The sequence below is a fragment of the Scyliorhinus canicula genome, chromosome 11 (genome assembly GCF_902713615.1).
Source record: "Scyliorhinus canicula chromosome 11, sScyCan1.1, whole genome shotgun sequence".
In the NCBI taxonomy this organism is placed as follows: Eukaryota; Metazoa; Chordata; class Chondrichthyes; order Carcharhiniformes; family Scyliorhinidae; genus Scyliorhinus; species Scyliorhinus canicula.
This window is the reverse complement of record NC_052156.1, coordinates 166,187,588-166,212,248: the sequence shown is the minus strand read 5'-3', so window position 1 is coordinate 166,212,248 and position 24,661 is coordinate 166,187,588. Positions and strand designations below refer to the sequence as shown.

Sequence of the window (24,661 nt, the reverse complement as noted above, 5' to 3'; positions counted from 1 at the left end):
CTCCTGCAGTTCAGGCTGATGTTTGGGTCCTCTGATATTTGTGTGTATGTGTAAAAAGCCTAGAATAAAAATATTTTAAAAAACAGTAAGCTACTGCTACAATTTCATTTGGTAAAACAAGCACGGAATTTAATTCTATTTTGAAGAGAGAAGTATTTTTTTCACCTACTACGCACAGAACAGGAAAACATGCAATGTAACAAAAATTGATTTCAAAAAGCAGAGACAACATAAAATTAAATAAAGCAAACATAAAATGGACTAACAATAAATGAATAGTGTGCATTTAAGAACTGGTGCTGTTGGAACCAATAAACTTTCAGCACAGATGATGGTTCACTCTACCTTTTGCTGCAACAAGCTCCACGTCAGAACTAATATAATCCAATTTTCCTGCTTGTTTTCCTATTTAAACTAAGGTTCTAAATACAAATATATTTTCAAAGATGTTTGTGAATAATTATATTTGATGGTAAGAGTCATTCTTTCTTGCCAATTCTTTTATAACATGAGACACAATCTAAAAAACACGTTGCTTTGAATATGCAGTTTACCATTCAACACCCTCAAAATTCCTCAGTACTCCCTTGATAGTTCATTGGATAAGCGTTATGAAATTAGGTTTGTAAACTTCAGTTACATTAAACAGAAATTAAAATGTCACCACGCCTAGTTCTGAAAATTCAAAATGTGAACACGAACATACGATTAACTAACGTACCAGCCTCCAGGGAGCGTAATCTAACTAAAATAGTCATCTGTGATGGGCTAGCAGTGCACAGCATTACTCCAGGTATCTGTTGCCTTTCCACGTTCATTCCCACATTGATTTACACGAAATAATGCATCAATTTCAAACCAAAACCTTAAAGCAGAGCAATAAACAAGATACATTTCAAATTGCTTGGAGCTTCAGTGAAAAACCAAATTTGAAACGATAATACCTGTAACCAAATGCATCTTTAAACTCGTCTTTGAATCTTTAAAATTGGAGATCACAGTGAACTATGGTCTTCTAGATGTCCTTACCCTTGCTGATGTCTCTCCAAACAAGGGCCTGTTGTCTTGCACGCTAGTGCCATAAGTCCTTGTGGCATATTCATCCATTGCGATTTTAGATGGTACACGTTCATGCAGACCAAAATCTTGCTTGTGCTCTCTTTAAACAAGTTATCCTGAGTACATTATGGAAAATATATTCATTTGTGGAGGCATCGAACGGAATGCACTTCAGCTGCTGACTACTTCCACTTGTTTTTCATGGTGAATGATTCTGAAATAAAAAAATAAATGAGTGAGTCAGAATGAACTTGTGCCCCTACTGCTCTTTTGATTTGCTTTGCCTTGTGACAAGAAAGGTTTCCTTTGTACGAAGCAACAGCCCCCCCAACACATGCCACTACCAGGCTATGTTTCTCCATTTAACTTAATGGTTTAATGTAACTAAAATTAAGTTCTTCAAATATACTTAGCACTATGCAGTACATTTCCTTATTAATGGCAACAGCAGGCAAACAAACTTCTATATCTAATTTTCTCCACAATGAAACCCATTCTAAAATGAACAGCTACACCAGGGGTGGGCAAACTACGGCCCGCGGGCCGCAAGGTTTTTATGCGGCCCACCAAGTCATTTAAAAAAAAATTAAAAAAATGTAAAATGTTTTTTAAGGTTAATGGGGGGGGGGGGGGGGGGGGGGGGGGGCTGTTGGGTTACTTACTGGTATAGGGTGGATACGTTGACTTGAGTAGGGTGATCATTGCTCGGCACAACATCGAGGGCCGAAGGGCCCGTTCTGTGCTGTACTGTTCTATGTTCTATGTTCTACATGAGGCGCCCAGAATCATAACCGGGTGAAGTAATTATTTTACTTAATATACTATGCGGCCCTTTAAAATTGTGAATTTCTGAATGTGGCCCTTGCACGGAAAAGTTTGCCCACCCCTGAGCTACACGAATAGCATCAGAGCTCAGATTTTGTTTCAGAAACTATACTCTAGCAGATCAACTCAAAGCAAAATACTGCAAATGTTGAAAATTTGAAATAAAAATAGAAAGTATGGAAATATTCAGAAGATCCGGCAGTTTCATAGGAGAGAAAACAGAGTTTCAAAGTCTATGACCTTTCTGCCAGATCTGTTGAGCACCTCCAGCATTTTCTGGTTTTATTTCAACTCCCAAAAACATTGGATTACACAAAGATCAATGAGCACTATAATTGGTTAAAGCTGCCTTCTCTGGTAGCAAAAACAGGAAGGCAGATTATTATCCAAATGGCTAGAAATTGAGAGAGGGGAATGTGCAACGAGACCCTGGTGTCCTTGTACACCAGTCACTGAAGGTAAGCATGCAGGTACAACAGGCAGTAAAGGCGGCAAATGGCATTTTGGCCTTCATTGGGAGAGGATTTGAGAGCAGGGATGTCTTGCTGTAGTTATACAGAGCCTTGGTGAGGTCACCCCTGGAATAGTGTGGGCAGTTTTGGTCGTCTTATATGAGGAAGGATGTTCTTACTCTAGAGGCAGTGCGGCCAAGGTTTACCAGACTGATTCCTGGGATGGCGGGACTGTCATATAAAAGAGAGATAGAGTCCGTTAGGATTTTATTCATCAAAGTTCAGAAGAATAAGATGGGAATCTCATAGAAACCTATAAACTCTAACAGGATTAGACATGGTAGATGCAGGAAGGATGTTTCTGATGGTGGGGTTGTGCAGAACCAGGGTCACATTCTGAGGATACGGGATGAGGTGAGATGAGGAGAAATTTCTTCACCCAGAGAGTGGTGAGCCTAAGAATTCATTACCATAGAAAGTAGATGTATGTTTTCAAGAAGTAGTTAAATATAGGACTTGGGACAAAAGTGATCAAAGGATACAGGGGGGGGGGGGGGGGGGGGGGAAAAGAGTGCATTGGCAGGAACAGACAATTGAATTTGATGATCAGCCACAATCATGATGAATGGCAGAGCAGACTCGAAGGGCTGAATGGCCTCCTCCTGCTTCTCTCTAGGTGTTATAAAATTGATCAATATCTTGATGCAGAATATTACTCGGAAATTGTTAATAGCCCCTCCATGTAATTGCTAAGTTCATAAGTCAGAAAAATTCTCTGCTAGACTTGTAACAAACTTGAATTTCCACAGTGATGTGAGCAAATTTTTTTTTTTTTTTTAAAGTTAAAAGTGTTAATTTTCCCCTCCCCACATCCCAATTCAAAGACAGATGCTTTACTCCAAAGTCTATTTGTTTACTGCAGGACAGGAACTTCCACACATGCGAGGGTTTCTCTCCAAATACCAACATACTCATGAGGACCCTCTGTCCTTAACTCTGATGATATCAACTATACAAAACAAAGCTCTTGCTGCAGAAGATAAAACGTTCAGTGTAGAGTTACTGAAATTTGTGCTCTCATTCAACAAACACAGGAATATTCAAAACTCCAGTGACCTCAACATCCACAGGATCCTCTCCCAGAACCCAGCGGGTCCAGGGACTCCAAGCTGAAAATAAAAGCTGCTGAAAGATAAAACCTGAAGCGTACATTGTCTGATTGTGAGGGAAAGTTCACCTCCAAACGCCATTTCTTCATTTAAAAAGCTCATTTTGCATTCTTCAAATTCATAGTACCTACTTCAGGATTCTTGGAATGCAACTCGAAATCCTGTACATTATTTCCTTCAACACAAATTACAAACTAACCTGAATGAGTTTCAATATAATGCAATGCTATTCTATTGGCCAGGAGTTTAAGGTTAGCTCAAAGCAACAACACTCGCCACGGACCTAAGGAAGCTGTCCACAAGAATCCAATCACCTGTGTGGCGTGCATTTCGCCTTTGTCAAAGGTTACTTTGATTCTGAAAGACGACCAGTCCAACTCTGGTAACGAGCAGCAGCAATGTCATTACACAGGTCGAGCAGCTATTCACATTGACATATTCAAATGAAATGAAAATCGCTTATTGTCACGCGTAGGCTTCAATGAAGTTACTGTGAAAAGCCCCTAGTCGCCACATTCCGGCGCCTGTCCGGGGAGGCTGGTACGGGAATCGAACCGTGCTACTGGCCTGCTTGGTCTGCTTTAAAAGCCAGCGATTTAGCTGAGTGAGCTAAACCAGCCCCAGGAGGGCTGTCCTATAATGAGAGGCTGAGTAAATTGGCCCTATATTCTCTGAAGTTTTGAAGAATGAAATGGTCTGATTGAAATACACAAGATTCTGTAGAGGCTTGACACGAGGTTGTTTCCGCTGGCTGGGGAATCTCGAACATGGCAACACAGTCTAAGGAGTGGATAATTTAATAATAATAATCCTTATTGTCACAAGTAGGCTTACATTAACACTGCAAAGAAGTTACGGTGTACATTCTCTAGTCGTCACATTCTGGTGCCTGTTCGGGTACACACAGGGAGAATTCAGAATGTCCAATTCACCTAACAGCATGTCTTTTGGGACTTGTGGGAGGAAACTGGAGCAGCCGGAGGAAACCCAAGCAGACACGGGGAGAACATGTAGACTCCACACACACTGACCCAATTCAGGAATCGGATCCAGGACCCTGGTGCTGTGAAGCCATAGTGCTAACCACTGTACTACCCAAGGACTGAGCGGTTGTGAAGTTTTGGAACTTTCTACCCTAGAGGGTTGTGAATGCTCATCACTGACTCTATTTAAGGCCGAGATAGACAGACTTTTGGTCGCATGAAATCAAGAAATATTGGGAGCAGGCAGGAAAGTGGAATTGTAGCCCATGATCAGCTGTGACCATAGCCCATGATCAGCCGTGACCGTAGCCCATGATCAGCCGTGACCATACTAAATGGCGCAGCAGGCTCGATGGGCCATTTGGTGTACTCCTGTTCCTGTGTCTTGTGGTACTGACACACACCACATCCAGGTTCTATCAATGTGGAAATGGAGAGCTTCAGCAGCATTTCCTTGCCTTTCTGTCCCAGTCAAAAAAAGAAACAGAAAGATTTGCATTTGTACAGCATCTCATTACAATAAGAGGGAAATATCTCAAATAAGGTGCATTAAACCAAAGTGCAAAGAGTTCAGCAGCAGCAAGATACCATTACTAACAATGAATTGAATGAGCATCTGATTGTCACATTGCTCTCCCACATTAGTCAGAGCAACAGGAAAACTCTCCTCCTTTCCTGACCTCTTCCCAATGGATTCCTGTTGTAATGGGTCCAGGCGAAAGCTAGCATCCATTCAACCCGCCCTTGGTACCAACATCTCCAGGCGAAAGCCAGCATCCGTTGAACCCACTCTTGGCACCAACATCAAAAAATCAACACCAAACAATCAAAAAATTGGGAAGGACAGATGTTATATTTCCAAAATGTGCTAGGATGCTTCAGAGCTACTTGGAACACACCAAGAATGTCCAATAGGACACCAAAAAAGATGAATGATCATGAACAACCTGCTTAACTAGACTTAAACTCATCAAATCCCCCATTTATTCATGCATGGAGTCTGCAACTGAGCTGCACAACCTGGATAAATGTCAAAATGTGACACATTCTCCTGTCACTACAAGTGCCAACCTTACAAAAACCAATGTGAGTAACGTAAATACAGTTCCCAACGCCTAATTATAGTCTGCTAAGCCATGAGGTGGTAAATGCTTCCCAGAGAACAAATACTTTGTGTCAGTATTCACATTGGAAGACACTAATGACATTCCAAAAGTAAATAATCAAGGGGCAGAAGGGGAGGGTAAGAATAAATACAAAAACACTCACTGAGGAGAGAGTACTAGGGAAACTAATGGGGCCAATGGTCGATAAGTCCCCTGGACCAGATGGATTGCATCCTAGGATATTAAAAGTAACAGAAATAACACCGGTAGTAATCTTCCAAAAATCCTTAAATTCTAGAAAAGTCCCAGAGGATTGGGACAGAGGATTAGGGCAGCACGGTAGCACAAGTGACTAACACTGTGGCTTCACAGCGCCAGGGCCCCAGGTTCGATTCCCCACTGGGTCACTGTCTGTGCGGAGTCTACACATTCTCCACGTGACTGCGTGGGTTTCCTCCGGGTGCTCCGGTTTCCTCCCACAGTCCAAAGACATGCAGGTTAGATGGATTGGCCATGCTAAATTGCCCCTTAGTGTCCAAAAGGTTAGGGGGGGTTATTGGGTTACGGGGATAGGGTGGAAGTGAGTATAAGAGGGTCGGTGCAGACTTGATGGGCCGAATGGCCTCCTTCTGCACTGTATGTTCTATTGGAAGACTGCCAATGTAACACCCTTATTCAAAAAGGAGGGAGACAAGAAACAAGTAACTATAGGCCAGTTAGCTTAACTTCTGTCATTGGGGAAAACTGTTAAGAGTCCATTATAAAGGATGTAATAGCAGAGCATTTAGAAATGCAGAATATAATCAAGCAGATTCAGAGTGGCTTTCTGAAAGGGAAATCATGCCCACCAAACTTATTAGTATTCTTTGAGGCGGTAATGATCAGGATAGATTAAGTATGCGATATACCTGGATCTTCGAAAAGCATTTGATAAGGTACCACATCAAAGGCTATTTAAGACCCCATGGTATTGGGGGTTGTATATCAGCATGGATGGAGGATTAGCTAGAAGAGAGAGAGTTAGGATAAGAGGAACATTTTCAGAATGGCAACCTGTAACTAGTAAAGTCCCACAAGGATCTGAACTGGGGCCACAATTATTCACAATATATATTAACGACTTGGACAAGGGAAGTGAATGTACTATTGCCAAGTTTGCAGATGACAAGACTAGGTGGTGAGGATGACAGTCTACAGAAGGATATAGGCAGGCTAGGGGAGTGTGCAAAAATGTGGCAGATGGAATATAATGTAGGAAAATGTGAAGTTGTGCACCTTGGTAGGATGAATAAAGGAGCTGAATACTATGTAAATCGAGAAAGACTGCATAAGAACATAAGAACTAGGAGCAGGAGTAGGCCATCTGGCCCTTCGCGCCTGCTCCGCCATTCAAGGAGATCATGGCTGATCTTTTGTGGCCTCGGCTTCACTTTCCCGCCCAAACACCATAACCCTTTATTCCTTTATTTTTCAAAAAAACTATCTTTATCTTGAAAACATTTAATCAAGGAGCCTCAACTGCTTCACTGGGCAGGGAATTCCATAGATTCACAACCCTTTGGGTGAAGAAGTTCCACCTAAGCGCAGTCCTAAATCTACTTCCCCTTATTTTGAAGCTCTGCCCCCTAGTTTATGCTTTCACCAGCCAGTGGAAACAGCCTGCCCGCATCTATTCTATCCATTCCCTTCATAATTTATGTTTCTACAAGATCCCCCACGCATCCTTCTAAATTCCAACGAGTACAGTCCCAGTCTACTCAACCTCTCCTCGTAATCCAACCCCTTCAGCTCTGGGATTAACCTCGTGAATCTCCTCTGCACACCCTCCAGCGCCAGTACATCCTTTCTCAGGTAAGGAGACCAAAAATGAACACAATACTCCAGGTGTGGCCTCACTAACACCTTATACAATTGCAGGATAACCTCCCTAGTCTTAAACTCCATCCTTCTAGCAATGAAGGACAAAACTCCATTTGCCTTCTTAATCACCTGTTGTTCCTGCACTAGGACACCCAGGTCCCTCTGCACAGCAGCATGTTTTAATATTTTATCATTTAAATAATAATCCGTTTTGCTGTTATTCCTACCAAAATGGATAACCTCACATTTGCCAACATTGTGTTCCATCCGCCAGACCCTAGCCCATTCACTTAACCTATCCAAATCCCTCTACAGACTTCCAGGGTCCTCATGCATAAATCACAAAAAGCTAGCATGCAAGTTCAGCAGTTAATAGGGAAGACAAATGGAATGTCGGCCTTTGTTTCAAAGGGAATGGAGTATAAACAGAAGGAAGCACTGCTAAAATGATACAAAGCACTAGGTAGACCGCACCTGGAATACGGTGAATGTTTTGATCCCCTTATCGAAGGAAAGATATACTGGCAATGGAGGCAGTCTAGTGAAGGTTCAGTAGGTCAATCCTGGGTATGGAGGGGATTTTCTCATGAAGAAGTAAAGTTAAGTAGGTTAGGCCTGTACTCATTGGCGTATAGAAGAATGAGAGGTGACTTTATTGAGGCATATCGGATTCTCAGAGGGTTTGATAGGGTAGCTGCTGAGAGGTTGTTTCCTCTTGTGGGAGAGTCCAGGGCCAGAGGGCAGAATCTCAGAGTGAGGGGAGTCACCCATTTCAGACAGAGATGAGGAGGAATTTCTTCTCTCAAGAGGGTAGTGAATCTGTGGAATTAGTTACCGCAGAGAGCTGTAGGGGCTGGGGCATTAAGTATGTTCAAGGCCGAAACAGACATATTTTCAATCATTAAGACAATCAAGGGATGAAGCAGGAAAATTGAGTTGAGGATTGTATCAGATCAGCCATGTGCTCATTAAATGGCAGAGCAGACTCGATGGGCTGAGTGGCCTACTTCTGCTCCTACATCTTATGGTCTCATTAAATGTCAGCTTGTTATTTTTTGATTACATCTTTGACTTTGAACACATCGCAATGACTCAAAGAACCAGCTTAAAAACCACAAATCAGCAGGGCTTCTCTGTGATCTTTGGTTCACGAAGCTCCTCTCTGGGAGGTCTTGTGGTGCAGTGGATAACTTCCCTTCCTCGAAGCCAGAAGCTCCAGGCCCCACTCCAGGACTTGATCGACAAGGAAGATCTATTCCTAACACCGCCAAACAGGTTAAGTATCAATGTAAAACCTTCCAACACATACCCATGGGAGAAGAGTGAGGCAGATTCCTGGTAAGCAACGTGATAGAAAGAAAGTTGGAACAAACATAGAACTGACACTCTCAAAGCTCCAGGAAGATGGGTTAAAAGTAAAAAGGGACCAAATCAATAGAATTACCTCATGGCCCTAAAATGAGTTTATATACTGAACAGAAATAGAGTAAAAAGCACAATGACACTATGATTCTAAATCATGACACTGATTCATCAGTCCAGGATGATTCTTCAATGGTAGTGAATTGTAAATGACTGGATTTTACTGCCATCAGTATGCTGTCCGTTTCCTCAGTACTTTATACATGGTTAACCCACAAACAGAAGAAATGTCAAAAGGAATTAAGCGGAAGTTAAATAATTCGGCTTTAAAGATTTTTTTCATTTCTAAATGTTTACATCTTGTTTCCTTTGCTATCTGAAGATGGGGGATGCAAAGCAATCAATATTTCACGGCTAAGATCTTCCGGAAGGCTGTGGTTTCCTTTCCCTCGATTGAAATCTGGTCACCCATTTACACAGCAGCTCATAACTGGAATGTACAGGGTTGCCACAGCCACAGCACGGGCAGGGCAACATAAAGGATTTCTCTTTCAGGGAGGCGGTACAACAGGACTAAATGAACTCCTCCTGTAAAACTGGATAATTAAATATCCCATTAAATAAACAATGAGAAGCATACTAAGCTCTACTCTGTTGCATATTTTAAATTAGTAAAAGCCACTGGTTCAGACCATAATCTATCAGCTCATTCAATGCTTCTAGTATCAGCTGTATTCAATTGGTAGCACTCTTGCTGGACTCAAAAGGTTGTGTTTAAGCATCACAGCAGAAACTGAAGCACAAGATCTGTGCTGACACTCTACTGAGGGAGTGCTGCACTGTTGGAAGCACAATTTCTTTTGGACAAGACATTAAACCAAGGCCTTCTTTGCTCTCTCTTACAAGATCCCATGCTGCTATTTTGAAGAGGAGCAAGGAAGTTCTCTCCAATGTCCTGGATAATATCTATCCCTCAAATCGACATCACAAAATCAGAATACCCTCTATCCAGTCATTATCACATTGCTGTTGGTAAATGCTTATTGTGTACAAACTGGCTGCCACATTGCAGTCAAGTGACTGCACTTCTAAAATACTTAATTAGCTGTAATCCTAGCAATATATAAATGCAAGTATTATTTTGATGTTTTTTTCTTCCCAAGTACTGTGCAGCACAGCATGTGCTGGATGACAACCTGTGCTGTACTATTGGGTCAAGGTGCTTTGCAAGCTGGCTTCAACAGCAAATCGTAAATATCTAAATTAAACTGACACAACTAGAGTTTAATCAAACGTTCTGGATATTTCTGTACTAATTACAATAATAACCCTGCTTAATAATTGAGCAGATAAAATAATTCTATAAAATAGCTAATGAGAAAAATTTAGGAAGTTATTTTTAGATAGTGAAGATTATAGTTTGAAGTTGGATGTGTACCTGCCAAGACACCCTCCTGTCCCTTTACTCTTCAATGGCTTTTTCCAATTTTCTTTTGTGCTACTTTTCAAATTTACCAATTTTTCTCAAAATGTCCCTGCGCCTAGTCACTGGCAAAATTGTAATCACTTGGGGTTGAATTTACAATAAACCATTCAGATGCTGAGTTAGCATTTCAAAACATGTCTCACTACAGAATCAAACATCCACATCCAATTTATAATACCTAACTTTAACGCTACACCAATGGTAGCATGTGCCATTACAAACAGATGCTGTAATGGGAAGATTATACAGGTAATATTCTGCAAGGTTCAGATCACATGGGCTGATTGGGACCCCCCTCTGTTGTTACCTTTCAACAAAGAAAAAGCAGCAGAAAAATCCACCATCTCACAAATGAAACACATTTGATGATTCAGCTCAGTAACAAGTTACTGTTGTACTTTAAACCCGTAAATTACATCTTGGTTACAGGGAGATGGAGAAGACCAACAACATCTATCACTAATTCCACAGTTGTTGGGTATCTGAAACATACAAAGTTTTCAATACACATGCACAAAAATTGTAACTGACTATTCAAATCCAGAACCAATCATCCTAATTAGCATGTACTTAAACCTTGAGGTCTGAAATCAATGGAAATTGATCAACACACTCCGCAGACTTCAATTTCAGGCTACTCAGCAGCTTCCAGGTAAATGGCAGGGGGGGGGGGGGGGGGGTAACGACACTATAGATTGGGTATGCAGTCCAACTTCATAGAATTCCTATAATACAAAAGGAGACCCTTCGGCCCATTGAGTCTGCACCGACTCTTCGAATGCTAATTCTACCAATGCCCAGTCCCCGCCATCCCAGTAACCCCATAACCTAACCTGCACATCCCTAGACACTAAGACACTAAGGGGTAATTTAGCAGTCGATCCACCTAATCTGCACATCTTTGGATTGTGGGAGGAAACCGCAGCACCCGGCGGAAACCCACGCAGACACGGGGTGAACGCACAAACTCCACACAGACAGGGATCCAAGGCCGGAATTGGACCTGGGTCCCTGGCGCCGTGAGGCAGCAGTGATCATCACTGTGCCTCCGTTCTACCCAACTTGGGCCATCTAAGTGACCAAAGGGCCTCACAAATTTAGCAGTGGGGATAATTCCTGTACAGATTGACATATGCAAAAAGGCAGGATCAAACCAATCCACACCGCAGTGCAAGTACACAATGAAATGTCCAGGTTAGTCTAGTGCCACAATGCTACAGAAAACGAGTGAGGGCTTTGATTGCACAAGTCCTTCATTATTCAACATAGTATTTACTGCTTTGCTCTCCTACTTGCATTAATCAAAATGCCAGATATAGAACTAAAATTATCAACTTATTTGCAGTGTGATGATATGATCTGCATACTCGTCTGCCATTGGGCCAGAACGTCGGCTTACCATTGGCCCTGGTCGGTCATGTGCCTTTCGACCGATTGGCCGAGAGGCTGAGTTAACCACGCCTCTATCAACGAGGTATAAATGCTCAGAAGCCTGACGATCGTCCCTTTCCACTGTAGACGATCGCCAGGCTGTGTTCTAGTTAATTAAAGCCTAACATTGGTAAATCACTCGCCTCACGTGCAATCGATGGTGCATCATGCAGCAACTTTAGTTTCAACAAAATAAACAAACTATCCTACTAACTCACGTTTTTCCAACATATTTGTTTACACTCCACTGTGCAAAATAATGAAAAGACTTGCATTTATACAGCGCTTTACAGCCAATGGCACGCTTTTTGAAATACGGTCAGTGCTGTAATGTAGAAAACATTTCATAGACATACTTCCATAAAAATAACTGATCTTTAAAAAGAAATCTAATGCATTTAAATAGAGAAACAAAATAAAATTGCACATGTAAACACTTCCATCGGTGTAGTATTTGCAGATTTTTAATTCAGTATGGAACAATTACAAAACTGTGGTGTTTGCATTTCACAATTTTCAACAGGTAGTGATTTACAACAGGTCAGTATTCAAGGTGTAATTGACAATTTGTGAAACTGTGACTTAATAAGTAGTTACTTTCTATTATCAAGTACTGACATTCCTCTGATCAGGGAAATAAATGTTTTTAGGTAGGCATCTATTTTAAAACGTAAAATCTGAAGTACATTGCATTGCTTTAGATTGATTTAGTTCTTTAACATCCCATGGATGGTGACATGCATGTGTACTATAATTCACTTCAAAACCAAGAGGAACTACAATGAGAGGAGGGATACAAAGTCATAACCCAAGGGAGCAGAGAAACAAAGCGAGTGTCTGGAAATAAGTAGAATAGAATGAAAAAGAGAAATAGAACATTACAGAATTAAAGCAATGGACAACAAGAGATAGCAAACAGAGCCAAAGAACGCTCAGCACAAAATGTTCAGATTTCCATCCTAAAAAGGTATGTTCACATTTCCATGTAAAAAGCTTGTTCTCCTCTCTTCCTAAAGACATTATCTCCTCGAATATGGTTCCAAAGTTGTCAGGCACTTCCAAAATAGGAGCATTAAGAAGAGCTAGGAGGTTATTCAACTACAGGGGTCATCACAGCCAGAGTCATGCTTTCCTCCCCATCCAGCAACAAGTGAATAGCAAAATTGGGGTAGGAATCTTCACCCCCGCCCCGTCCCCAAACCACAACAACCAACAGCAACTACAGCTCTCTCAATGCCATTATTAAGATCAACTATTTTCAATAAATGAACCTGCTATTTTCTTGGTGTCTCAGGTTTTGCAGCTTTCAGGGTGAACTTTATTTTTCCAACAGTGTACATGTACTCACACAATGTTTTAACCATTTACAACAGTGCACTGTGTACTCATACAATGTTTTAACCATTTACATAAATTGTCTTCTTCAATTGAAAGTGCAGCTGACAGCCAGCATTACCCACTATCAGCTTCACCTTCAATGTGTCTGCAGTTTGCTCCAACCAAGAAGGGCACCAAGAAAGCCCAGAAGAAGATAGCAACCAAGGGCGACAAGAGGAGGAAGTCGAGGAGTCACTCCATCTCCACATACAAAGTGACGAAGCAGGTTCATTCTGACACTGGCATCTCCTCCCAAGGCCATAGGCATCATGAACTTGTTCATCAACGTCATCTTCGAGCACATCACAGATAGGTTTCCAACCTGGCACATTACCACAAGCGCAGCACCATCAGCTCCCTGGAGATCCAGCCCACTGCACGTCTGCTGCTGCTGCCCGGGGAACTGGCCATGCACGCCGTGTCCGGAGGGCCAAAGGCAGGGACCAAGTACACCAGCTCCAAGTAAAACTGTACACTGTGCTGAAAGTTCTGATGTACCTTGCTCTGTCTGGGTGTGGAACCGTCATTTTATTATGGGACTTTGAAAGCTGAAAGTGGATTTGTCAGCTTGGCTTCTAGCCAGTCCTAACAGAGTCAGAAGAGTAAAATAGAAGGCTTATATCTCACAAGGTAGCACAGTAAAATCTCAGCTGAATAAAGAAGATGGAGTCAGGGTAAAATAAATGCAAACCTTTTGTGTAAAAATCTAAAGTAGTACTCCAACCTACAACTCTCACTGTAAAGGAGCTATTTTTCTCTCATTTGTTCCCAAATGGATGAACTTCAACATGGTATCTAATGCTTCCACAGTCCGAAAACTTGCCAAAAAACATTTTTCAGCGGGTAGTACCGGTGGGAGGGGAGCGGGCTTGTGCAATATGTTACGATGGAAGTATTGAAAGTACGTGGATGTTTGCACACTTTTGCCTTTTTTGCTTTCTTTCTGATGATGTCTGTAACTGTTTATAAAGCCAAAAACTACCTCAATAAAATTGTTTATTTAAAAAAAAACATTTTTCAGAGAGCGGCATGCATTACAAACAGAACCTAGCGTTAAACAGGCTGGTATACAAAAATCAACGTATAGGCAAACTGGAATAATTTGCCTCTAACATTTTCTCAGACTAATAGCGCCACGGAAAGTAGAATATCTGTAAGTGGTTAGCAGATTGCAAAGCAGTTCCCACCGCAACTGTTGCTGTTAGTGCCACTAATCTGGTAGCACCCGAAGGCAGAGAAAAAAAAACTACTGAAAAGAGAGACATGTTGACAAAGTTTTTTACCTTGCACTCATCACGACAGATACAGGAATAACAAGAATACCAAATTATAAATGGTCACACTCTATACTACAGAGAGATTGTTTGGCAAATTGATCTGCCAATACATTGCCATGGAAAAAACAGCAGGGAACTCCTGGCCTTCCAAACTCCCGGGTAATTCAAAAAGGAGCACAGCATGAACATTTTTTGTTGCTGAGGGGAACAGATCCCTACATATGTATGTACGTCACTTCCACCAAGTATCAATGAGCCACGTTATGAACTGTAAATAGATTGTTAGTGTAACTGCAGGCGCATTTGGGATTATTCAGCAAATGCTGCCCAATCACATCTAACAGTACAGATGTACGACCTAAGTACCTGCATCGCCCTGGCACTGAAATTCATACACGATGTTGCTCAATCGGGTGATAGGCAGAACCCAGTTGGTAGGCAGAACCCGGTTAGTGGAAACTAGCAGGTGCAGCCCACTATCTGGTAGCAGTGTGAAGCGGTTTGCTGAACCAAAGACCGTCACATTTGGACCTGAAAAGTACTATTCTACCACAAATTACCCCGGTAAAACAAAGTATGTTAAAAATTTGAGCAAAAGGTTAAAAAAAGCCGGTATAACGAAAGGTTCTTGTCAAAAGGCTGTTTCTCGCTTTCACAGAAGCTGCCAGATCTGCCGTGTGGTTTTTACACTCAGTATTGTATCACATGCCAGCGGCAGCAACAGAAACCAACACAGCTGAGTGAGCCAAGAGAAAGGTGCTTCAACAAACTCAAAAACACATTTCTCACTTCACCAGTCAATGACCATAAAGGGAAATCAGCACAACCAGCCAACACGAGGCTTACAGAATAAATCTCACATGGTGAGCTCAATACATTGATTACAATAAACCAGCACAGCACTGCTGCCTGAACCTGGGGGGGGGGGGGGGGGGGGGGGGGGTGACGACGACACAGCAGGCTCCACGTATTGCAGTGTTTTGCAAACTCTTTCTCTCCCTCCCCCCTCCACCCCCAGACCCACTTTTACCAACCAGCTGACCTTTGGGGCCCATGCCAGCTGACCTTCATGACCCAAGCCATTCGCCATAAACCTTTTTGCAACAGGTGAGCCAATTTGGTCCTCATAAATCAGACTCCAATCGGGTTCACAGGAGGAGAGGGCAATGCGCACATCAGGTGCAGAGTTCAGCCGGTTCCTTTGTGCTGTCGTCATCTTTGTGAGTAAGCGAGACTTCCGGTGGCGGCAATGAGGAGCTAAGCCGCACATTCGGCAGCTCCCGCTGAGAACGGACTTTGGGGCTCTTTTCAGGGCCCCCAACGGAGCTGTGGCGGCAAATCCCGACGTGGGAAGAGGTCAGGAGTCAACCCCAACGGTCCTATGGTCCGGACCAGGAGTGGGGTAAGGAGAAAACCGGAGAAAGCACCCCCAAAAAAGCGGGGGAAGGAAAACAAAATGGCGGCCGGTGGAGGCCCGGGGGACTGGAGGCAGTGGGTTCAGGAGCAGCAGGCGGCTCTGCTGCGCTGCTTCCAGGAGCTGAAGTTGGAGCTGCTGGTGTCCCTGAAGGTAACCAACAGGGAGCTGATGTAGACCCAGACAGCCCAGGGGGCTGCGATCCGGGAGCTGCAGCAGCAGGCCTCCGAAAGGGAGGATGAGGCCGTGGCCGTGGCGGGGAAGGTGGAGATGCACGAGGCGCTCCATAAAAGATGGCAGGAGCGGTTCGAGGAGCTGGATAACCGGTCGAGGAGGAAGAATTTGCGGATCCTGGGCCTCACGGAGGGGCTGGAGGGGTCGGACATGGCGGCCTATGTGGTGACTATGTTAAACTCGCTGATGGGGGCTGGGTCCTTCCAGGGGTCCCTGGAGTTGGAGGGGGCCCACAGAATTCTGGCTAGGAGGCCCAAGGCGAACGAGCCGCCGCGGGCGGTGTTGGTGCGGTTTCATCAGTTCGTGGATCGTGAGTGTGTGCTCCGGTGGGCCAAGAAGGAGCAGAGCAGCAAGTGGGAGAACACGGAGGTGAGGATCTTCCAGGACTGGAGTGCGGAGGTGGCGAGGCGGAGGGCCGGGTTTAACCGGACGAAGGCGATGCTCCATAGACGGAGTGTGAAGTTCGGCATGTTGCAGCCGGCGCGTCTGTGGGTCACCTATAAGGATCGGCACCATTATTTTGAGTCCCCGGAGGAGGCGTGGGCCTTTGTGCAGGCCGAGAAATTGGACTCAAACTGAGGGTCTAAGATGGGGGATGCTGTATAATACTGTATTTGTATTTGCTTGGTTTAATGCAAGATGTGGGTTGGCCTTAGGGTGGGTGGGGTGATGTTGATTTGTCTTTTCTATATGGGTTTTTCTGCAGGGGTCGAGTGGACGGGTTCAGGCAGAGGGGTAAACGGGGAGTTCGGGGAGCTGGTGGGGGGGACTGACAATGGGCATAGCCCTGGAGGAGGCGGGGCCGGGCAGGGCGAAAGCCCGGGCTTTCTGCGGGTTTACCGCGTTGGGAGATGGTGGGGGCGGGGTCGGGGCCGAGAAGCGCGGGTTGTTGCTGGCTGTTTTCTTTTCCCGCGGAAAGGGGGGGGGGGGGGGGGGGGGGGGGGGGAGGACCCGTTGACGGGCACGATGGAGGAGGGGTAGTCCCATGTGGGGAGGAGCCGGAGGTAGGGCGGGAGTCGCCGGGGTCAGCAGGTTAGCTGGCTCACAGGAGTGCTATGCAGGGAGGGGCACGGCTAGGAGGGGTCCTAGCCTTGGGGGGGGGGGGGGGGGGGGGGTGTGTACTGGGTTGCTGCTGAAACGGTCAGGAAGGAGCTGGAGGACGCAGGGGTGCTGGAGGGGGGGGGGGGGGGGGGGGGGGGGAAGAGTTGCCGCCGTGGGAAACTGGCAGAGCGGGGGACGCTGGCCGGGGATGGGCAAGGGATGGGGTATGGCTAATCGGCAGGGGAGGGGGGCAGGGAGCCCTCTGATCTGGCTGATAACCTGGAATGTGAGGGGGCTGAATGGGCCAGTCAAACGGGCCCGGGTATTTGTGCACCTGAAGGGGCTGAAGGCGGATGTGGCCATGCTCCAGGAGACACACCTGAGAGTGGTGGACCAGGTTCGGCTGAGGAAGGGATGGGTGGGCCAAGTATTTCACTCAGGGCTGGATGAGAGTAGGGGGGTGGCGATCCTGGTGGGGAAGAAGGTGTCGTTTGAGGGATTAAATGTGGTGGCTGACAGTGGCGGGAGATATGTGATGGTGAGTGGCAAGCTGCAGGGGGAGCGGGTGGTGTTGGTGAATGTTTACGGCCCAAATTGGGACGATGCAGGGTTTATGCGGCGTATGTTGGGCCGCATTCCGGACCTGGAGGTGGGGGCCCTGATCATGGGGGGGAACTTCAACATGGTACTGGATCCCCCATTGGATCGATCCAAGTCCCAAACAGGTAGGAGGCCAGCGGCGGCTAAGGTGCTGAGGGGATTTATGGACCAGATGGGGGGGGGGGTGGACCCCTGGAGGTTTGCGAGGCCAAGGGCCTTGGAATACTCGTTTTTCTCCCACGTACATAAGACCTACTCGAGGATTGATTTTTTTTGTCCTGAGCAGGGGGTTGGTTTCGAGGGTGGAGGATGTGGAATACTCCGCCATTGCCATTTCAGATCATGCCCCGCACTGGGTGGACCTCGGGCTGGGGGAAGAGAGGGACCAACGTCCGCTCTGGCGCTTGGAGGTGGGGCTGCTGGCAGATGAGGAGGTGGCCGAGAGGGTTCGGGGGTGTATCGAGAGGTACCTTGAGGCCAATGACAACGGGGAGGTTCGAGTGGGGACGGTCTGGGAGGCATTGAAGGTGGTGACTAGAGGGGAATTGATCTCCATCCGAACCCATAGCGAGAGGGGGGAGCAGAGGGAGAGGGAGAGACTGATAGGGGAGATGGTGCGGGTGGATAGGAGGTATGCGGAGGCTCCAGAGGAGGGATTGCCGGGGGAGAGGCGTAGCCTTCAGGTCAGATTCAATCTATTGACTACCAGAAAGGCGGAAGCTCAGTGGAGGAAAGCATAGGGGGCGGTGTATGAATACGGAGAGAAGGCGAGCAGGATGCTGGCACACCAGCTCCGAAAGCGGGACGCGGCCAGAGAGATTGGGGGAGTGACGGATAAGGCTGGGAAGGTGGTGCGGAGGGGAGTAGATGTTAATGGGGTCTTCAGAGACGTCTATGGGGAACTGTACTGGTCGGAGCCCCCGGTGGAGGGGGGTGGAATGGGGCGCTTCTTGGACAAGCTGCAATTCCCGAGGGTGGAGGAGGAGCAGGTGGAGGGACTGGGGGCTCCGATCGAGCTGGAGGAGGTGGTCAAAGGGATAGGGAGCATGTAGTCGGGGAAGGCGCCGGGGCCGGATGGGTTGCCGGCGGAATTTTATAAAAGGTATTTGGACCTGTTGGGCCCCCTGTTGGTCCGGACCTTTAACGTGGCGAGGGAGGGGCTTTGCCCCCAACTATGTCACAGGCGCTGATTTCCTTGATCCTGAAGCGGGACAAGGACCCTCTGCAGTGCGGGTCATATAGGCTGATTTCGCTGCTGAACGCCGACGCTAAGCTGCTGGCAAAGATCCTGGCCACTAGAATAGAGGGTTGCGTGCCCAGGGTCATTCACGAGGACCAGACGGGGTTTGTGAAAGGAAGGCAGTTGAATACGAACGTGCGAAGGCTCCTCAATGTCATTATGATGCCGGCCATGGAAGGGGAGGCGGAGATAGTGGTGGCAATGGAGGCAATGGATGCGGAGAAGGCCTTTGATAGGGTTGAGTGGGAGGTGTTGGAGAGGTTTGGGTTTGGGGAGGGGTTTATCCGGTGGGTGAGGCTGCTCTACGAGGCCCTGATGGCGAGTGTAGCCACAAATAGGAGGAGGTCGGAGTACTTTCGGCTGTACCGGGGCACGAGACAGGGGTGCCCCCTGTCCCCCTTGCTCTTCGCGTTGGCGATTGAGCCCCTGGCCATGGCATTGAGGGAGTCAGGGAACTGGAGGGGCCTGGTGCGGGGTGGGGAGGAGCATCGAGTGTCGCTGTATTAGGACAACCTGTTACTGTATGTGGCGGACCCGGTGGGGGGGATGCTGGAGGTGATGAGGATTCTTAGTGAATTCGGGGGTTTCTCGGGGTATAAGTTGAACCTGGGCAAGAGTGAGTTGTTTGTGGTGCATCCGGGGGATCAAGAGGAGGGGATTGGTAGGCTCCCACTGAAGCAGGCAGGGAAGAGCTTTAGGTACCTAGGGGTCCAGGTGGCTGGGAGCTGGGGTGCCCTGCACAAGCTCAACCTCACAAGGTTGGTGGAGCAGATGGAGGAGGAGTTTAAGAGGTGGGATATGTTACCACTGTCACTGGCGGGGAGGGTGCAGTCCGTTAAGATGACGGTGCTCCCGAGGTTTTTGTTCCTGTTCCAGTGCCTCCCCATCCTTATCCCGAAGGCCTTTTTTAGGAGGGTCAACAGGAGTATCACGGGATTTGTGTGGGCACATGGGACTCCGAGGGTGAGAAGAGTGTTCCTGGAACGAGGCAGGGATAGGGGGGGCTGGCGTTGCCCAACCTCTGTGGGTACTATTGGGCTGCCAACGCAACGATGGTGCGTAAGTGGGTAATGGACGAGGAAGGGGCAGCATGGAAGAGGATGGAGGCGGCGTCATGTGTGGGCACGAGCCTGGAGGCGCTGGTAACGGCGCCGTTGCCGCTCCCTCCAACGAGGTATACCACGAGCCCGGTGGTGGCGGCTACCCTCAAATTTTGGGGGCAATGGAGACGGCATAGGGGAGAAGTGGGGGGCTCGATGGAGGCCCCGATACGGGGCCTCCATCGGGGGTGTGGGTTGGAGGAGGGAGGATTTCGGACATATACCGGGTGATGCAGGAGGTAGACGAGGCCTCGGTGGGGGAACTGAAGGGTAAATGGGAAGAGGAGCTGGGGGGGGACCCTCATCCTGGGGGGGGGGGACCCTCATCCTGGGGGGGGGGGGCCCTCATCCTGGGGGGGGGGGGCCCCCCTCCTGGGGGGGGGGGGGGACCCTCATCCTGGGGGGGGGGGGGGGGCCTCATCCTGGGGGGGGGGGGGGGCCTCATCCTGGGGGGGGGGGGGGGGGCCTCATCCTGGGGGGGGGAGACCCTCATCCTGGGGGGGGGGAGACCCTCATCCTGGGGGGGGGGGACCCTCATCCTGGGGGGGGGGGGACCCTCATCCTGGGGGGGGGGACCCTCATCCTGGGGGGGGGGGGACCCTCATCCTGGGGGGGGGGGGACCCTCATCCTGGGGGGGGGGGGGGACCCTCATCCTGGGGGGGGGGGGGACCCTCATCCTGGGGGGGGGGGGGGACCCTCATCCTGGGGGGGGGGGGGACCCTCATCCTGGGGGGGGGGGGACCCTCATCCTGGGGGGGGGGGGGACCCTCATCCTGGGGGGGGGGGGGGGGACCCTCATCCTGGGGGGGGGGGGGGGACCCTCATCCTGGGGGGGGGGGACCCTCATCCTGGGGGGGGGGGACCCTCATCCTGGGGGGGGGGGGGACCCTCATCCTGGGGGGGGGGGGGACCCTCATCCTGGGGGGGGGGGACCCTCATCCTGGGGGGGGGGGACCCTCATCCTGGGGGGGGGGGGGGACCCTCATCCTGGGGGGGGGGGGACCCTCATCCTGGGGGGGGGGGACCCTCATCCTGGGGGGGGGGGGGACCCTCATCCTGGGGGGGGGGGGACCCTCATCCTGGGGGGGGGGGACCCTCATCCTGGGGGGGGGGGACCCTCATCCTGGGGGGGGGGGGACCCTCATCCTGGGGGGGGGGGGGACCCTCATCCTGGGGGGGGGGGACCCTCATCCTGGGGGGGGGGGACCCTCATCCTGGGGGGGGGGACCCTCATCCTGGGGGGGGGGACACTCATCCTGGGGGGGGGGGGACCCTCATCCTGGGGGGGGGGGACCCTCATCCTGGGGGGGGGGGACCCTCATCCTGGGGGGGGGGGGACCCTCATCCTGGGGGGGGGGGGACCCTCATCCTGGGGGGGGGGGACCCTCATCCTGGGGGGGGGGGACCCTCATCCTGGGGGGGGGGGACCCTCATCCTGGGGGGGGGGGACCCTCATCCTGGGGGGGGGGGACCCTCATCCTGGGGGGGGGGGACCCTCATCCTGGGGGGGGGGGACCCTCATCCTGGGGGGGGGGGACCCTCATCCTGGGGGGGGGGGGCCCTCATCCTGGGGGGGGGGGCCCTCATCCTGGGGGGGGGGGACCCTCATCCTGGGGGGGGGGGACCCTCATCCTGGGGGGGGGGGACCCTCATCCTGGGGGGGGGGGGACCCTCATCCTGGGGGGGGGGGACCCTCATCCTGGGGGGGGGGGACCCTCATCCTGGGGGGGGGGGGGGACCCTCATCCTGGGGGGGGGGGGGGACCCTCATACTGGGGGGGGGGGGAGCCTCATCCTGGGGGGGGGGGGCGCCTCATCCTGGGGGGGGGGGGGGCCTCATCCTGGGGGGGGGGGGGGCCTCATCCTGGGGGGGGGGGGGCCTCATCCTGGGGGGGGGCCTCATCCTGGGGGGGGGGGCCTCATCCTGGGGGGGGGGGGCCTCATCCTGGGGGGGGGGGGGCCTCATCCTGGGGGGGGGCCCTCATCCTGGGGGGGGGGGGGGGGCCTCATCCTGGGGGGGGGGGGGCCTCATCCTGGGGGGGGGGGACCTTCATCCTTGGGGGGGGGGTCCCTGACCCCGGGGCCCCGCCGCCGCCTCGGGCCTCTCACTGAGCCGGGTACCGGGGGCTCAGGTCCGGGGCCCGGTCCGACCCGCCCGCGGCTCTCCCCCGCCCGCAGCGCGGTGCGGTTTCACTCACTCACCGGCCCCGCTCCCGGTTCCCGGCTGCCGGCTCCGCTCTAACCGTCGCTGCCGCCGCCCCGCTGCTCAAACTGTCGGCCAAACAGAAACTGCGCGACGTCAGCGACCCTTAAAGGGGCGGCGCTTAAAGGCAACGTCACAACATCCGGACCCAAGTCCAGGTGAGTCCACATCCAGGTCCAGGTCTGTGCAGATCCAGGTCTGTGCAGATCCAGGACCGGGTCTGTCCAGGTCCAGGTCTGTGCAGATCCCGGTCTGTGCAGATCCAGGTCCAGGTCTGTGCAGATCCCGGTCTGTGCAGATCCAGGTCCAGGTCTGTGCAGATCCCGGTCTGTGCAGATACAGGTCTGAGTCTGTGCAGATCCCGGTCTGTGCAGATACAGGTCTGAGTCTGTGCAGATCCAGGTCCGGGTCTGTGCAGATACAGGCCCGGGTCTGCGCAGATACAGGTCTGAGTCTGTGCAGATCCAGGCCCGGGTCTGCGCAGATCCAGGCCCGGGTCTGCGCAGATCCAGGCCCGGGTCTGCGCAGATCCAGGCCCGGGTCTGCGCAGATACAGGTCCGGGTGTGTGCAGGACTCAACTTGTGTGGTGGAATTTGTCACAGCTATCAAAATGTGAGCAGAGTTTTCAGAGCAGGTATTGGATGTGGATTAGCCTGAAGCCTCCTTAGTGAGATGGAAGCCCTCGATAAAAGGACTTATTTGATCAGTTTTGCAGTTACAGAGCATCAATCAGGCTGGGAAAAGCCTCAAGGAAGGAATGTGTAATTGTAATAACGTTTAGTTAATACAACTTGGCAAACATACGCGCCCCAGTGAGTGCCCTCTTCACTTCTGCATGTTTTTGGATTTACTTTTGATATATTATTCATTATCCCCGTCTACACTTCTATTCAAATCTTCTGTCAGCCCTCTTCGTTTCGAGGTTGAAGTGCCCACGATTCTCCTCCTTTCCTCTCATCATGCCATCCTCTAACACAAGCTTTGTGACATCGAGCGATGTGCTGTCTTGTGTTTGTTTATACTGGCACAGGTTTTATTTTCATGGAATGGTTGTGTGATTCGTGCAATTATTGCAGCAAATATGCCTTCAGGGAAAGGATTTGTAGATGGAAGGGCTCATAAAATAATACAAATGTTTACAAAGAGTGAATAATAATAAATCGACCATTGCGCTTTTTATTTTCGTCACCATATTGCTGTCAATCAGCTTAAGTCAGACAACAGCACTAATCCAATTATAACACTTCAAAAGTGGCCTGGGTGGGGTTAATTCAGTATCTTCCTTATCTTTGTGACTTAATATTTCATTACATGGTATAGATATTGGAATGACTTTTTCCAAATTTTGTTCCAAATATTTGTGTTCCTATTGTGCTAAACATGACCGATAGGAAGACACTCCCTATTGGAGGGAAATAAATGGAGGGCTGGCCAATTTTAGGATAAACATCTTACTTAGATTTATTGTCTGGGCAGCATGGGGTGCAGTGGTTAGCACTAGGACTGCGGCGCTGAGGACCCGGGTTCGAATCCCGACCCTGGGTCACTGTCTGTGTGGAGTTTGCACATTCTCCCCGTGTCTGCGTGGGTTTCACCCCCCACAACCCAAAGATGTGCAGGTTAGGTGGATTGGCCATGCTAAATTGTCCCTTAATTACTCTAAATTTATATAAAAAAAGATTTATTGTCACGTGTACGGAGGTACAGTGAAAAGTATTGTTCTGCGTACAATCCAGACAGATCACTCCATACATGAAAAATATAGGACATAGGATAAATACACAATGTAAATACATAGACACAGACATCAGGTGAGTACAGGTTACTGGAACTCCCATATCCTAAACAAGCTTCAATTTAAAAATACAGCCTGTAAATCTTTCAATTTTTCAATTTTTCCCTTATGTACTGTGATGTATATTAAAATGCACCACCAAGTATGGTTGTAAGGCCTGCAATCCATTGAATTCCTTCCTATCTGATGATAGCTTCTTCCACGGAACAGCTGTATATCGATATGCTTTCTATAAAATTGCTGCAGTTTATCCTGTTGACTAGATTAGATTGTAAACTAGATTTTAACAACTGGAGCCAGGTTGCACAGTCTCAGGTTAAGGAGAACTGAGATGAGGAAAGGTTTCTTCACTCAGAGTGTAGTGAATCTTTGGAACATTCTCCGCCAGCGGGCTGTGATTGCCCACAGTTTTAAGGTCTTCAAAGCTGAGATCAATAGACTTTTGGATACTAAGGGAATCAAGTGATATGGGGACAGTGCAAAAAAGTGACATTGAAGTTGAAGGTCAGCCATGATCTTATTGATTGGTGCAACAAGCTTGAGGGGTGGTCTGGTCAACTCTTGCTCCTATTCCTTATACCATGGGCTGATCTGCACGGGCACTATTGCCCCCCTCTGCCTTCTGGTTAAAATGTTGAGGAGCCCA

The 24,661-nt window shown here is 48.8% G+C and overlaps 1 protein-coding gene across 1 annotated transcript in view; it reads right to left on the bottom strand.

Annotated features, from left to right (window-relative positions):
* The window catches only part of tmem243b (transmembrane protein 243, mitochondrial b), a 36,733-nt gene extending 14,384 nt beyond the window's left edge, over positions 1-22,349 (bottom strand). The window contains exons 1-2 of the mRNA XM_038811970.1: positions 22,219-22,349; positions 1,030-1,273 (exon numbers count right to left, since the gene is read on the bottom strand). Coding sequence (XP_038667898.1) covers positions 1,030-1,107 — 78 coding nt within the window. The 5' untranslated portion in view covers positions 1,108-1,273; positions 22,219-22,349. The remainder of the gene's footprint in view (positions 1-1,029; positions 1,274-22,218) is intronic.
* Positions 22,350-24,661: the final 2,312 nt, after the last annotated feature.